The sequence below is a fragment of the Propithecus coquereli genome, unplaced genomic scaffold (genome assembly GCF_000956105.1).
Source record: "Propithecus coquereli isolate 6110/MARCELLA unplaced genomic scaffold, Pcoq_1.0 Scaffold268, whole genome shotgun sequence".
Taxonomy (NCBI): domain Eukaryota; kingdom Metazoa; phylum Chordata; class Mammalia; order Primates; family Indriidae; genus Propithecus; species Propithecus coquereli.
This window is the reverse complement of record NW_012148263.1, coordinates 909,553-921,441: the sequence shown is the minus strand read 5'-3', so window position 1 is coordinate 921,441 and position 11,889 is coordinate 909,553. Positions and strand designations below refer to the sequence as shown.

The 11,889-nt window shown below is 41.6% G+C and overlaps 1 protein-coding gene and 1 pseudogene across 1 annotated transcript in view; one reads left to right on the top strand and one right to left on the bottom strand.

The window, feature by feature from the left end:
* Positions 1 to 5,507: 5,507 nt before the first annotated feature.
* LOC105812877 lies at positions 5,508 to 6,010 on the bottom strand (annotated as a pseudogene).
* Positions 6,011 to 8,146: 2,136 nt separating this feature from the next.
* The window catches only part of GK5 (glycerol kinase 5 (putative)), a 103,370-nt gene continuing 99,627 nt past the window's right edge, over positions 8,147 to 11,889 (top strand). The window contains exon 1 of the mRNA XM_012647411.1: positions 8,147 to 8,402. Coding sequence (XP_012502865.1) covers positions 8,241 to 8,402 — 162 coding nt within the window. The 5' untranslated portion in view covers positions 8,147 to 8,240. The remainder of the gene's footprint in view (positions 8,403 to 11,889) is intronic.

Here is an 11,889-nt window from a genome sequence, read left to right as displayed (position 1 = left end):
ATATTTCTCCCATTCTGTGGGTTGTCTACTTGTTGATTGTTTCCTTTGCTGAACAGAAGCTTTTTAGCTTGACGTGATCCATGTTGTCCACCTTTGCTTTGGTAGCCTGTGCTTTTGAGGTCTTATACTAGAAATCTTTGCCCAGATAAATGTCCCGGAGCATTTCCCCAGTGTTTTCTTCTAGTAGTTTCACAGTTTCAGGTCTTAGATTCAAGTCTTTAATCCATTTTGATTTGATTTTTGTGTATGGAGAGAAATAGGGGTCTAGTTTTCCAGTTTTCCCAGCACTGTTTATTGAAGAGATTGTTCTTTCATCACTGTAAGTTCTTAGTGCCTTTGTCAAAGATGAGATGGATATAAATGTGTGGATTTACATCTGGGTTCTCTATTCTGTTCCACTGGGCCATGTGTCTGTTTTTATTTCAGGACCATGCTGTTTGGGTTACTATAGCTTTGTAATGAATTTTGAAGTCAGGTAGTGTGATGCCTCCAGCTTTGTTCTTTTTGCTCAGAATGGTTTTGGCTATTCAGGGTTTTTTGTGGTTCCATATAAATTTTGCTTTTTTTTCATATTTCTGTGAAGAATGTCATTGGTATTAATATTTTGATAGGGATTGCATTGAATCTGTAAATTGCTTTGTGTATCATTGTTATTTTAACAATATTGATTCTTCTAATCCATGAGCATAGAATATCTGTCCACTTTTTGGTTCCTCTTTTATTTTTTTTCCATCACAGTTTTATAGTTTTCCTTGTGTAGATCTTTCACTTCTTTAGTTAGTTTGATATCTAAGTATGCTATATTTTTTGTAGCTATTATAAACGGGATTGCTTTCTTAATTTCTTTTCAGATTGTCTGCTATTGGCATGTATAAATGCTACTGATTTTTATATGTTGATTTTGTATCCTGCAACTTTACTCAATTCTTTTATTAGTTCTAACAGTTTTTGGTGGAATCTTTAGGTTTTTCTAGGTATTAGATCATGTCATCTGCAAACAAGGCTAATTTGACTTCTTCCTTTTCAATTAGGATGCCCTTTATTTCTTTCTCTTACCTAATTGCTCTGCCTACCTTGAGTTTTTAATTGCCTTACACAAAAATTTAAACATTTTTCTCAAAAAATAAACATTTATTTGTATCCATGTATTAAAAAATGTTTTCAACCGAACTCCAATGTGGTGTAAATTTTAACTCACAAAACTCATTCACTCGAACACTTCTGACTGTGAGTAAAATGCAATGACTGAGATGACAAGGAGAGGATGAATGCTTCTCCTACATAATGGTCTCACTTTAGAAATTTCCAGAAATTTATGTTGCAAAAACATAAAAAAGTGAGTCCACAAAACCTATGCATTATGTGGCTCCTTTCTCCCACAACATACACAGATAAGTGAGTGAATGAAAAGATTTCCTGTCATTTAATACACTTCAAGAGGGAAGAATCTAAAACATAGAGGAGTGAGCCTGCTCATATTTCTGACACTGGATGCCTCTTAAACAGAAATGGACAGATACCTGGGGCAGGTGTGGCCTTGTGACTCAGGTTTCCCTAGATTAGATGGTAATGCTTTCTAAAGCTCCCTGCAGCTTAGCCATGGGGAGGTCGCCACTTCCTCCAGGGCTCCTTTAAGGTTTAGGCAGGTCACGTAGCTACTCAGCTCTCTTCCTGGCAAGGCTGGAAGAAGCCAGCCTCTGACACAGTGGTATCTATGCTGTCAGGTTAGTACAAACATATCTGGATGACTGGTGAAGTTCTCAGTGTTTACCACTGGAAACAGTTGATGTCTTAGGCCTTTTGAAGAACAACCATATAGGGGAAAGAATCTGGCTCTCATCACGTACTAGCTATGCAAACTTGAGGGGGTGATTCCACACAGTGACCCTCAACAGGTTCTGGATAGAATGAAGTGAGAGAACATACAGGATTGTACATGGAAGTACAATTGCAGAGATTGGCGCAGCCGTCACTCACATGACTTCTTTCCTTCTGACAGATATAAAATTCCCATTTCTTGTCATGCTTTGTTTTCTAGGAAGCATGGTACTAGGTTTTTGTTTGTCTGATTTATGAAGTAACTTCCTGTAGTCTGGGTTTCCTAGTATTGTTATCTTACCTTTCAATTTCCAATTCTCCCCTTGATTTTGGTCTGACTCAAAGTCCTCTTTTATTTTCAGATCCGGATGGACATCAGGTCTCAGAATTTTAAGTTTCTGGTCCTCATTCCTTCTGGTTTGACTGCTTCAGGGAGTGAATGGGCTTAAGAGCAAGGCAGGCTGGGACTTCAATGGTGAGGAAGGTTCAAGGCCAGCTTCAAGGTCAGGACTGTTGAGTGAGGAGGAACGGGCAGGGGCTGGATCTTTCGGAACCACCCTGCTGATAGAGAAAGGAATGCCGTGTTTAAGACTATAATACTCAGAGTTGCCTGTGGAGGACAGACTCGATCTCAGCTGGTGTCAGAGTCCAAGGGGTTTAGAATGGTGAGTGGAGGGTTCTGGTACTCAGAGTGAATGCACGGCAGCATTCTGGACCATCACATGGGGGTCCAGGAGAGGGAGCCCAGGCCTTAGGAAAGAAGAAATTTCTGAGGAATATATGGTAAAATCTGGGAGGCCTACTTTAAGAAAAGAAACACAAAAATATCTTATTTTTCAAATGCTATAAAGTGCAGACTTTGAACAGTTTGCTAAGGCTCTTCTCAGGAGCTAGGCAGGTCCCATGTAAGTGAGGGGCCTGAAGCTTAAACGTCATTAACTTCATGGTTCATCTACCTCTGTCCCACAGTAGTGTTCAGGCTAGGACTCCAGACATGGTCAAGTCAGGAAACTGAGGCAGGAGCCCACTCCAGAATAGGCTGGGCCCCTAACCAGGGTTAAGAAAAAGGACGCAACTTGATGTTCGTACGGTTACTCAGGGAAACCAGCTCAACGCCAGACCTCCCACACCGATGAGACTGTCTGCACTGGTGGTCATATGATGATACGCCCAGATTAATGCCACGATTAGGACGGACTCGGTGCCCTCTGTGTGGCCAAGTCAGGCAGAAGATGAGGTCTGGTAGTGATTTGCACGTACTAGTTTGTTTTTGTTTATTCAGTCATTGAATAGTTACTTTCTGTGCCTTGATGAAAAAAGACTAAGGCCTTGTTCCCGCTCTCAGGGAGCTCACTGTCTACAACCAACAACTGAGGGCTAAACACGATGTAGCCAGATTCCCCAAAGGAAGTTACGTGCAGAACCCAAGAGCCTCTGGGCAGAGAAGTGAGGAGAATGCTGTGAGATGATTAGGCCCTAGGGCGGTGGCAGGAGGACTTGCTCAAAGACGGGGCACATGTTGCCCGAGCAGCTTCTGAAAGGAGTAGGATGTGGGTTACTGACACTAAGAGTGAGATCAAGAAAAAATAAAAAAGATAAAAGGAGTAGGATGACCAATTGTCCCAGTTTGCCCTGCACTGTACTGGTTTTAACAACGAAAGTCCTGTGTTCCAAAAAATTCCTCGGTCATTGGAAATCCAGAATTGTTGGTCACCTAGGAGGGAGGGAGACTGACTAGTTTCTTTGGAGGAAGAAGGGCATTGAGGTCTCTGGGCTCAGTCCTGAGGCACTATTCGTTTTCCTTTGGGGTGTGGCAGAGAATGGTGACCTTCACACGCTTTCTGATCTAGCCCTGAGGAACTGCATCCAAATCTCTTGAGAGTACGGGAGGCTGGTACAAGGATGTGCAATCCTGGGCCCGCTAAACCAGGAGAATGTGTGAGAAGTGACGGTGGTGTGCAAGAGCCTGGGAGAGCAGCCGTGCCCACAATCTGAGGAGAAGCAGCAGCCAGGACAGGTGAGGGTAAAGGCCACCAGAGATGGAGCACGCAGCAGTAGTGGCCTCTGAATCCAGAACAATGGATTTACGCACTAATAAAAGGGCCTTGGAAGCCTCTGAGCCGCGTGCCTGTTGCCCACGTACTCCTTTCCTTCTGGCAGAGCAGGGGAGAGGTGCTGGCTGAGAACAAAGAACGTGGAACAAACACAGTTGTCCGTTTGTGCCCCCAGGCCTCTCCTAGGCAATAGTCCAGCGGGTGAAGGAAATCAGCTCTGGATTTTAAATCTCAGATCTTCATGTTTTGTTTACCCAACACCTAGCACCTGAAGCTATGTGCAAAATTTTGTGTATAAGCACCTTTTGGGAAAATAGCATTCATCAGGGTCTCTAAAGAGTTGTTTAAGATCTGAAAACAGTTTAAGAAACACTAGACTAAGTGGTTTCTAAGGTCTGCGTTTTCACATTCTGTGATTTTCATAAAACTCAAGATAATTGGTTTCAACTTACAAAAAGGATAACGAAGGAAGTGTCAGGGTTCAATAAGCCCAAGAAATATCATTCTGAGAAATATGCTAAATATTTTTTTTTACTAATCCCACAAATTTTATAACAATGAAAAGAAGGAGACACAAAATAGCATGTATAGTATAAATCTGCTCATGCAAAGTTCAAAGCCAGTGCCTGTCACTTACTTTCCAATGGTTCAGCAAATAAAATACACATGCATGTCCATCTATTGAGATATAAAGAAAATGTGGTCAAATGTTAACAATTGAAAATCTAGGTGAAGAATTTGCAAAGGTTCATTGAACTATTTTGCTACTTTTCTGTAGGTTTGAGATTTCTCAAAATTAAAAAAAGTAGGAAAGGGTTCAAAAATCTGACAAGGCTAACATATTATTTAGGAGTGCAAACAGAGGTGGTAAAAAGATAAAGAATGCAATTATTAAAATTCAGAATAGTGGCAACTTGGGAAGAAGGATGAACTTTTGCCGAAAGAGAGCCTTGTGGGAGGTTTCTGGTGCTGGCAGTTTCTTCACCTGGGTGTAAATGGACAAATTTTCTTTAGAATTATTTATTAAACTATATGTATAAATTCTATGAAGTTTTTCTGTATGCATATTTTGCAAAAGAAAAAAGGTAAAAACAATGTAATAAGGTATATAAAAATACTTTCAAAGAAAAATTGCTATACACTTGTTAAACATTATTATAAAAAATAAACTACTTTTGCTTTGTAACAAGCAGATGTAAGTAAGGGGACTTTTGCCATGTGAGTTGTTTACTTGAGAACACTCTGTCAAAAGGTACTTCCCGAGGACCAATTTTTGAGGCTAGCAATATAATAATGTCATCTTATTTTTATGTGAGATAGTTCTTATATAACCATCAATTCTGAATCTTGTTTAGCTTGATATTAGGTGATACATTCTGCTAAATAATTCCCATGAACTGCAGTATGACACCCCAGTATTCATTTTGGCAGATATTCTAGAGAAAACTCTGGCTGAAAGTTTTATAATTATTCAAATATCATAAACAATTTATATTGTTCATGTATAAATACTGCCTTCTTTTATAGCTTTTTCTGACTTGATCATTAGGACTTCACAGTATTTTTTGCGAAACACTCAAAGTCAAAAGTTGGTTAGAATTTCACATTCTGAAATTGACTTTTAATATAGTGATACTAATTCACTTGATTGTTATGTTCTGTATCCTCTAAATCAGTATCAAAATCTGAATCATCATCACTTTCTTCATTTCTTCTGCAGCTTCTTCTATGCTTGGAACTTTGATTATTTCCAATATTTTCTGTTTTTTCTGGTTCTTTATTAAATGGAGTAACAATATCTTCTTTCCACATTTTGCACAAACTTCAAGGTCATAGGCACATGGTCTACACATTATATGATAAGAATCTTTCACTTTCCTTTGTAAACATTTAACACATCTTTCAGGTTTTGATAATGCTTTGTATTTGTTGTATTTTACACGCCATTCAAGAACTTCTTTACAGTGCTGACATACTCCACCATGAAGTTTTGCATTAATTTTCTGGGTCTGAATACTCTTATCAAACTTGTGATTTTTGAAGCTAAACATATTCTGGTGCTTCTGAGGCCTGGAGCGAGCCACGTTGCCTTTCTGGGAACTCATAGCTGAAACCACAGCCACCCATGCCAAGTGCAGAGAAAAAAATTACGCTAAGTATTAACATCAGGTAAAACAACAATTTTCTCTGTTGCAAATGAGGGACTGATATGGTTGCTTTTATGTCTCAACTTGGCTAGGCTAGTTAGGCACATTGTGTACATGCCCTGTTGTTTGGTCAAACACTGGTCTAGGTGTTGCCGTGAAGCTATTTTTTAGATGTGCTTAACATTTAAATCAGTAGAACTTTGAGTAAAGCAGATCACCCTCCATAAATGTGGGTGAGCCTCATCCAATTGGTTTCAAGCCTTAAGAGCAAAGACTAAGGTTTCCCAAAGAAGGAATTCTCCTCAAAACTGCAACACAGAAACCCTGCCTGAGTTTCCAGCCTGCTACCCTTCCCTACAAATTTCCAGGACTTGCCAGCCCCCACAAACATGTGAACCAATTCCTTAAAATAAATCTCTTTCTCTCTCTCTCTATCCTATTGGTTCTACTTCTCTGGCGAACCCTGACCAGTACAGGACCCATTAGTCATTTATTTCAAATTACAATAATGGGAATTAACACACACACACACACACACACACACACACACGCACACAGACACACACACACATATCCCGCTACCTGACCAAAATGGTCAGCACTAGCAAAGGCAGTCCTGAGGACATTTGGACATTTGGAACAAATGAGTACTGCTGGACAGGGACAGGGTACACAGAGAAAAAACATATTCTTCCAGGTGTATATGCCAAGCTTCAAGTTATATGGCCAAAACACCAATTTTGTCAAATTGGCTGAAAGCAAGTTGGTTAACAGGACAATTTGACCAAAAGAATGATTTGATTCAAAATGAATATCCTTTACTTTTTAATTGATATACTACTTTGCACTGTTCAACATTTCGCAAAAACGCATATCCATATTACTTTGATAATTTTACAAAAAGAAGATAACGAATATTTTCAGGCACTGCCTTTACACTAGTGCTGGTGGCAGTGGAGAGCTGGGTGGAACAGGTATTACCACCTCCCCGCTCCCTACAGATCAGGACCCTCCCCTGGGAAGGCCAGCGGCCCGAGGCTGGTGAACCTGAGCCGCAAGAATCTTGAAATTTCCACAGGCCCCCTTCTTGCCCCTTTTTGCCAAGTGCCAGGAAGAGCCCATTCCCTGTGGGAAGCAACAAAAGGTAAAGGCCCTCTGTGAGGCTTTCAGATTTCCAAAACAGCAACCGCTGGGGTGGAGTGTGACGGCAAAACAGCCACCCTAAACTTTCTCCTTTCTTTCTTACCAGAGGGCTGGGAAAGGCCTTGCTCCTTGTGAAGGTCTTGCTGGTTGTTTCCTATTTCATTTAGCAAATATTGATTTGTACTGTATTTGCAGACTTTACCAGGTTTTATGGGGAGAGAAGTCTTCAGGAACTCTCGGTGTATTAATAAATACTCTTGGCTGAATTTTGAATTTTTCATGTCATTTTATTTTTATTTCATTTTTGAAAAATATTGGTTTTTGTCATCTAACTCTAACATATTGGATGTGCATTTTTGCAACACTGACTAAAATTGCACCCCAAATGTCAACAAAAAACAAAAAACAACGAAAAACCAAACCACATATGGCAGCGACCTCTATAAATGTTTTAAGCTTTGAAAGATTCTGCAGGAATGCACAGACACAGCTTAGTTTGCCAGTTACTCAGAGGTTAAATAAAAATCCCTCCGGCCCTCAAGTCATAATCACAAGTAATAAGTTAATAAATGTGCATTATGGTGAGCCCAAACTTTTGGAGATTTTTACATCAACAAGCCTATCCATTTTCCTCATAACTAGCATATGGGGTAGCTATTTTTGTTAATAGAGATCCCTAAAACGGAGCCAGGGTTAAAAGAAACGCAGACGCCACTATGAGGTGTGAAAGACATAACTAGAATTACGGGCCAAGTCAATTCTAAACGCGAGGGGCATTTGCAGACCTAAGCAGGCCTAGGGCCCCACATCACCCCTGCAAAGCGCGCTCGGCTCTACCCGCCCCGCGCGGCCTTCCGGCGCGCAGGCGTGACGTCACGGATCCGGGGCGGGGCCCGCGGCAGGGCCGGACCGCCCCCGGATCTCGCGGAGGGGCCGGGCCGGAGAGGGGCCGGGCCGGGGAGGGGGCGGCCCGGCGGGGCTCGCTGGGCCCTTGAGATGCGCTGGGCCCCTGAGGTGGCCGCCTTCATAGCGCGCCGGCTCGGTAGGCGGCTGCGGCCAGGAGGCGTGCAGGGTCGGGATGTCGGGGCTGCCTACCGACCTGGAGCAGGGGTGCCGGGAGCAGAGCGCACGGGACCCGAGGCGCGCTGGCTTCGTGCTGGGGCTGGACGTGGGCAGCTCTGTGATCCGCTGCCACGTCTATGACCTAGCAACGCGGATCCGTGGCTCCTGCGCGCAGAAGGTGACTGGGGAGCGGGGTCGGGCGCGGGTCTGGGTCTCGCAGGGCTCCTGGGATCCGCGGTGGGAGGCGAGCGGGCGGGTCCATACCCCTCGGCCTGAGCCTGGCCACCTGCGGCACCGGCGAGCCTTCGGTTCTGAGTGGCGCGCGAGGACCCGCTAGACCCTCCGCATTCCTTCCCTGGCCGGGGCTCAACCCTGCGCGCCTTTCCTGCCCAGGCTGAGGGCACGAGAGGCCCGGTGCGTGACCCGGGCTGCTCGCTTGCTTCACCTGGGGATCCACCTCTGACTTTACCTGGGTGGGACTGAGGTGACTCCCAGGGTAGTATTGAGCTGGGCGTATCCAGCTAGAACGTGGTTTGTGACTTGCTTAGTTTTTCCTGCACTTCCTTAATAGGCCGTCAACCCCTTTATTTACATTTTAATTTTTCATGTTCTGATAGAATTTAAATTTAGTGTCTGTTCTTCAGTTGTCATCATTATTAACTACTCCTCAAAGTGCTGGTTCCCAAAATGAGCACTTGATTTTTATGGATATTGGAGGTATTGGGCAAGTTTTGAATGCCGTGTTATCTTTTCTTCTTTGCATCTTTGAGAATTCATAAAAGTGTCTTTTTTCTGGTTTGAGAAACCTACCAAGTCATTAGTTGATTTTTAGTGAAGCATTGAACTATTGATAATGTTGGTCAGCGACTAACAAATTGGTATTTTTCTGTTCTCACTTTAATGAAGCGTTGATATCTACACAATTGTCAACGCACAGAAATAATGTTTATTGCATATGGTGTTCTTATTTACTCCTTTTTTCAATACCAACATCTTTTTATGTTAGAAGTGGAAGGGAGGACAGGAACCATCAGTTACCTAAACTATTCCCAGCAGCACTGATCCCTGCTTTTTCTCTGTGTCTCGTGCTTTGTTCAAACCCCTTAGAGATGTTTTCGCTTTGTTCAATCCCCTTAGAGATGTTTTTCTTCACAGCAGTTGCAGAGGAACAGGTCAAGCTAAGGTACAAGTAAGCAATGACTGCTTTGAGCATTTGTTTTGAGGAAACATCAGATTTCCATTCAGGTTTCAGGACCAAAACAGTGAGCTGGGACTGCAGCAGCTCTCTGGTCCCTTCTCTGGCTAGCTGTGTGGGAACGCTATCCACTGAGGTAGGGGTAGGGTCCTGTCCCTACCCCAGCCTGAAAGGAGTTGAAAGGCAGACACAGTCCTTCAGCAGCTGGGTGCTTCTTGTCTTTTTATGCGTCTTTATTCCAAAGACAATGATACTTTTTACTGTCTTCTTTACAATTCTAGACACAAAGTACTTTTGTTTTAAGCAGTGATTTTAAAAAAAGGGATTGGAATATTTGGAACCAAAGGGAGAAATAAATTATTAGAAAATGCGGAGTTTTACAGTTGCTATATAATTTGAGACAAATCATTAGGTTTTTAGAAATGAAGTTAAGAATCTCAAAGGTGAAACACAATTGCCGTGAGTGGCAGGAGGCTAGGATGGTTTGCTTAGACTCTAAACTGTGAAGAAGGTGTCTGGAAAAAGATATGAGTAAGTAGAAATATAAAAAATCTCTGCCCCTCTAGAATGAAGCACAGTCTTAGATTTAGCAATGGGTTTCAAACTGTGGTAGTTTATAGCAGTACTTCTTTTTTTTTTTTTTTTTTTTGAGACAGAGTTTCATTTTCTTGCCTGGGCTAGAGTGCCGGGGCATCAGCCTAGCTCACAGCAACCTCAGACTCCTGGGCTCAAGCAATCCTCCCGCCTCAGCCTCCAGAGTAGCTGGGACTACAGGCGTGTGCCACTATACCCGGCTAGTTATTTTTTCTAGTTGTAGTTGTTTTGGCTAATTTCTTTCTGTTTTTAGTAGAGACGGGGTCTCACTCTTGCTCAGGCTGGTCTCAAACTCCTGAGCTCAAGCAATCCTCCCTCCTTGGCCTCCCAGAGTGCTAGGATTACAAGCGTGAGCCACCGCGCCCGGCCAGCAGTACTTCTTAAAGTGTGGTTCTGGGGCTGCTGGGATTGAGATAAAGAAAACTAAGTGTGTAGAAACTTGTGTGGCAATTTGGCAGAATAATTTTATGTCTATTGACTCTAATATTAAGACATTTGGGATTTTATTTTGTGTCACTTTTTTTCTAGAAACTTATTTTGTCTTAAAAATTGTTGGTCCAAAATAAATAGAAATTAAAAAAATAAACAAAAAAACAAGCAGCAACTGGTCCTTTACTGAAGATAGCTTGAGTTTTTAGGAATGAGGGTCTTGTTGGTCTACATTGCTACTTAGAACCTAGTTTATTACCCCACGGCACAGAATAAATACTGAATTGCAGTTAAAGTGTTAGGAATTCATGGGCCTCTATGACTTAGACACAGAACTTGATTGTGTTTATTTTCTCAAGTGAAAAATCACACCTCTGCTAATATTATGATAGAAAGAATGTATGATAGAAACCTAAAACCTCTTAGGTAGGATTTGATTGATACTGCCAAATAAATAGCTTAAAAAAAAGAAAAAGAAAAAAGAGAACATCCTTTAGAAACAAGAACAAAATAGGCTGTGAGAAGACTTTAATTTTATTTCTTATGGCATTCGTTTTTTTATGTTTAACAGCAGAGATACATTTTAAACTTTCTTCTATAATGAATATATTTGTAAAAGTCTGTCTTATGGACTCTTAAATATTGGTATTAAATACTAGAAGAATATTCCTTGTTGGAAACCCCACACGTGAATATTTGATATTTTGCTTTTAAAAATGGAGACAATTTATCATGTTCCCCAGTAGAACATCATGCCATTATGAGAAACCATAAAAGATGACATCTTGGTTGGTTAGGAATGTCATTAAAGAGAACAATGGAATGTCCAATACTGTATACTCTATACATTGTTAAAAAACAGATGATTTTGTTGTCTTCTTTTTAATCAACAAAAGAAATTTTCTTCTTAACTTGGATTATATTCTTGATCTAATTTTGCTTTGGTCTTCCTTCTGTAGAGGAACAGATTTCACTATTGTAACATGCTTGGGGCTGGTGCAAGCTGTCCAGGTTGGTAGAGTGGTGGGAAGTGACCCTGGCAGTCCACAGTCAAGTCTTAAAGTGATGGTGTCCACATCGAGTTTTTTGCAATGAGGAAGTATTTGTTGTGGTTGAGCCATTACGGTCTGTAGTCATAAAAGTCCTGCATAGAAAGGGCAGAAATTAACTGGTGGAAGGGGAATAGATTTGTTAAATCTGTTTGTTTCTTATGAGCTCACTGGGAAATAACATCCTTTTTCCACATGATCTTGTGTCACCCTTATGCTCCTCACATTGTCACTGTTTTCTCAGAGTTCCTTTTTTCTTTACTTTTCCCTTCTCTTATATGTTAGAGATTTTTCTTTTTTTTATTTTTTTTTGAGACAGAGTCTCGCTGTGTTGCCTGAGCTAGAGTGCCGTGGCGTCATCCTAGCTCACAGCAACCTCAAACTCCTGGGCTCAAGCG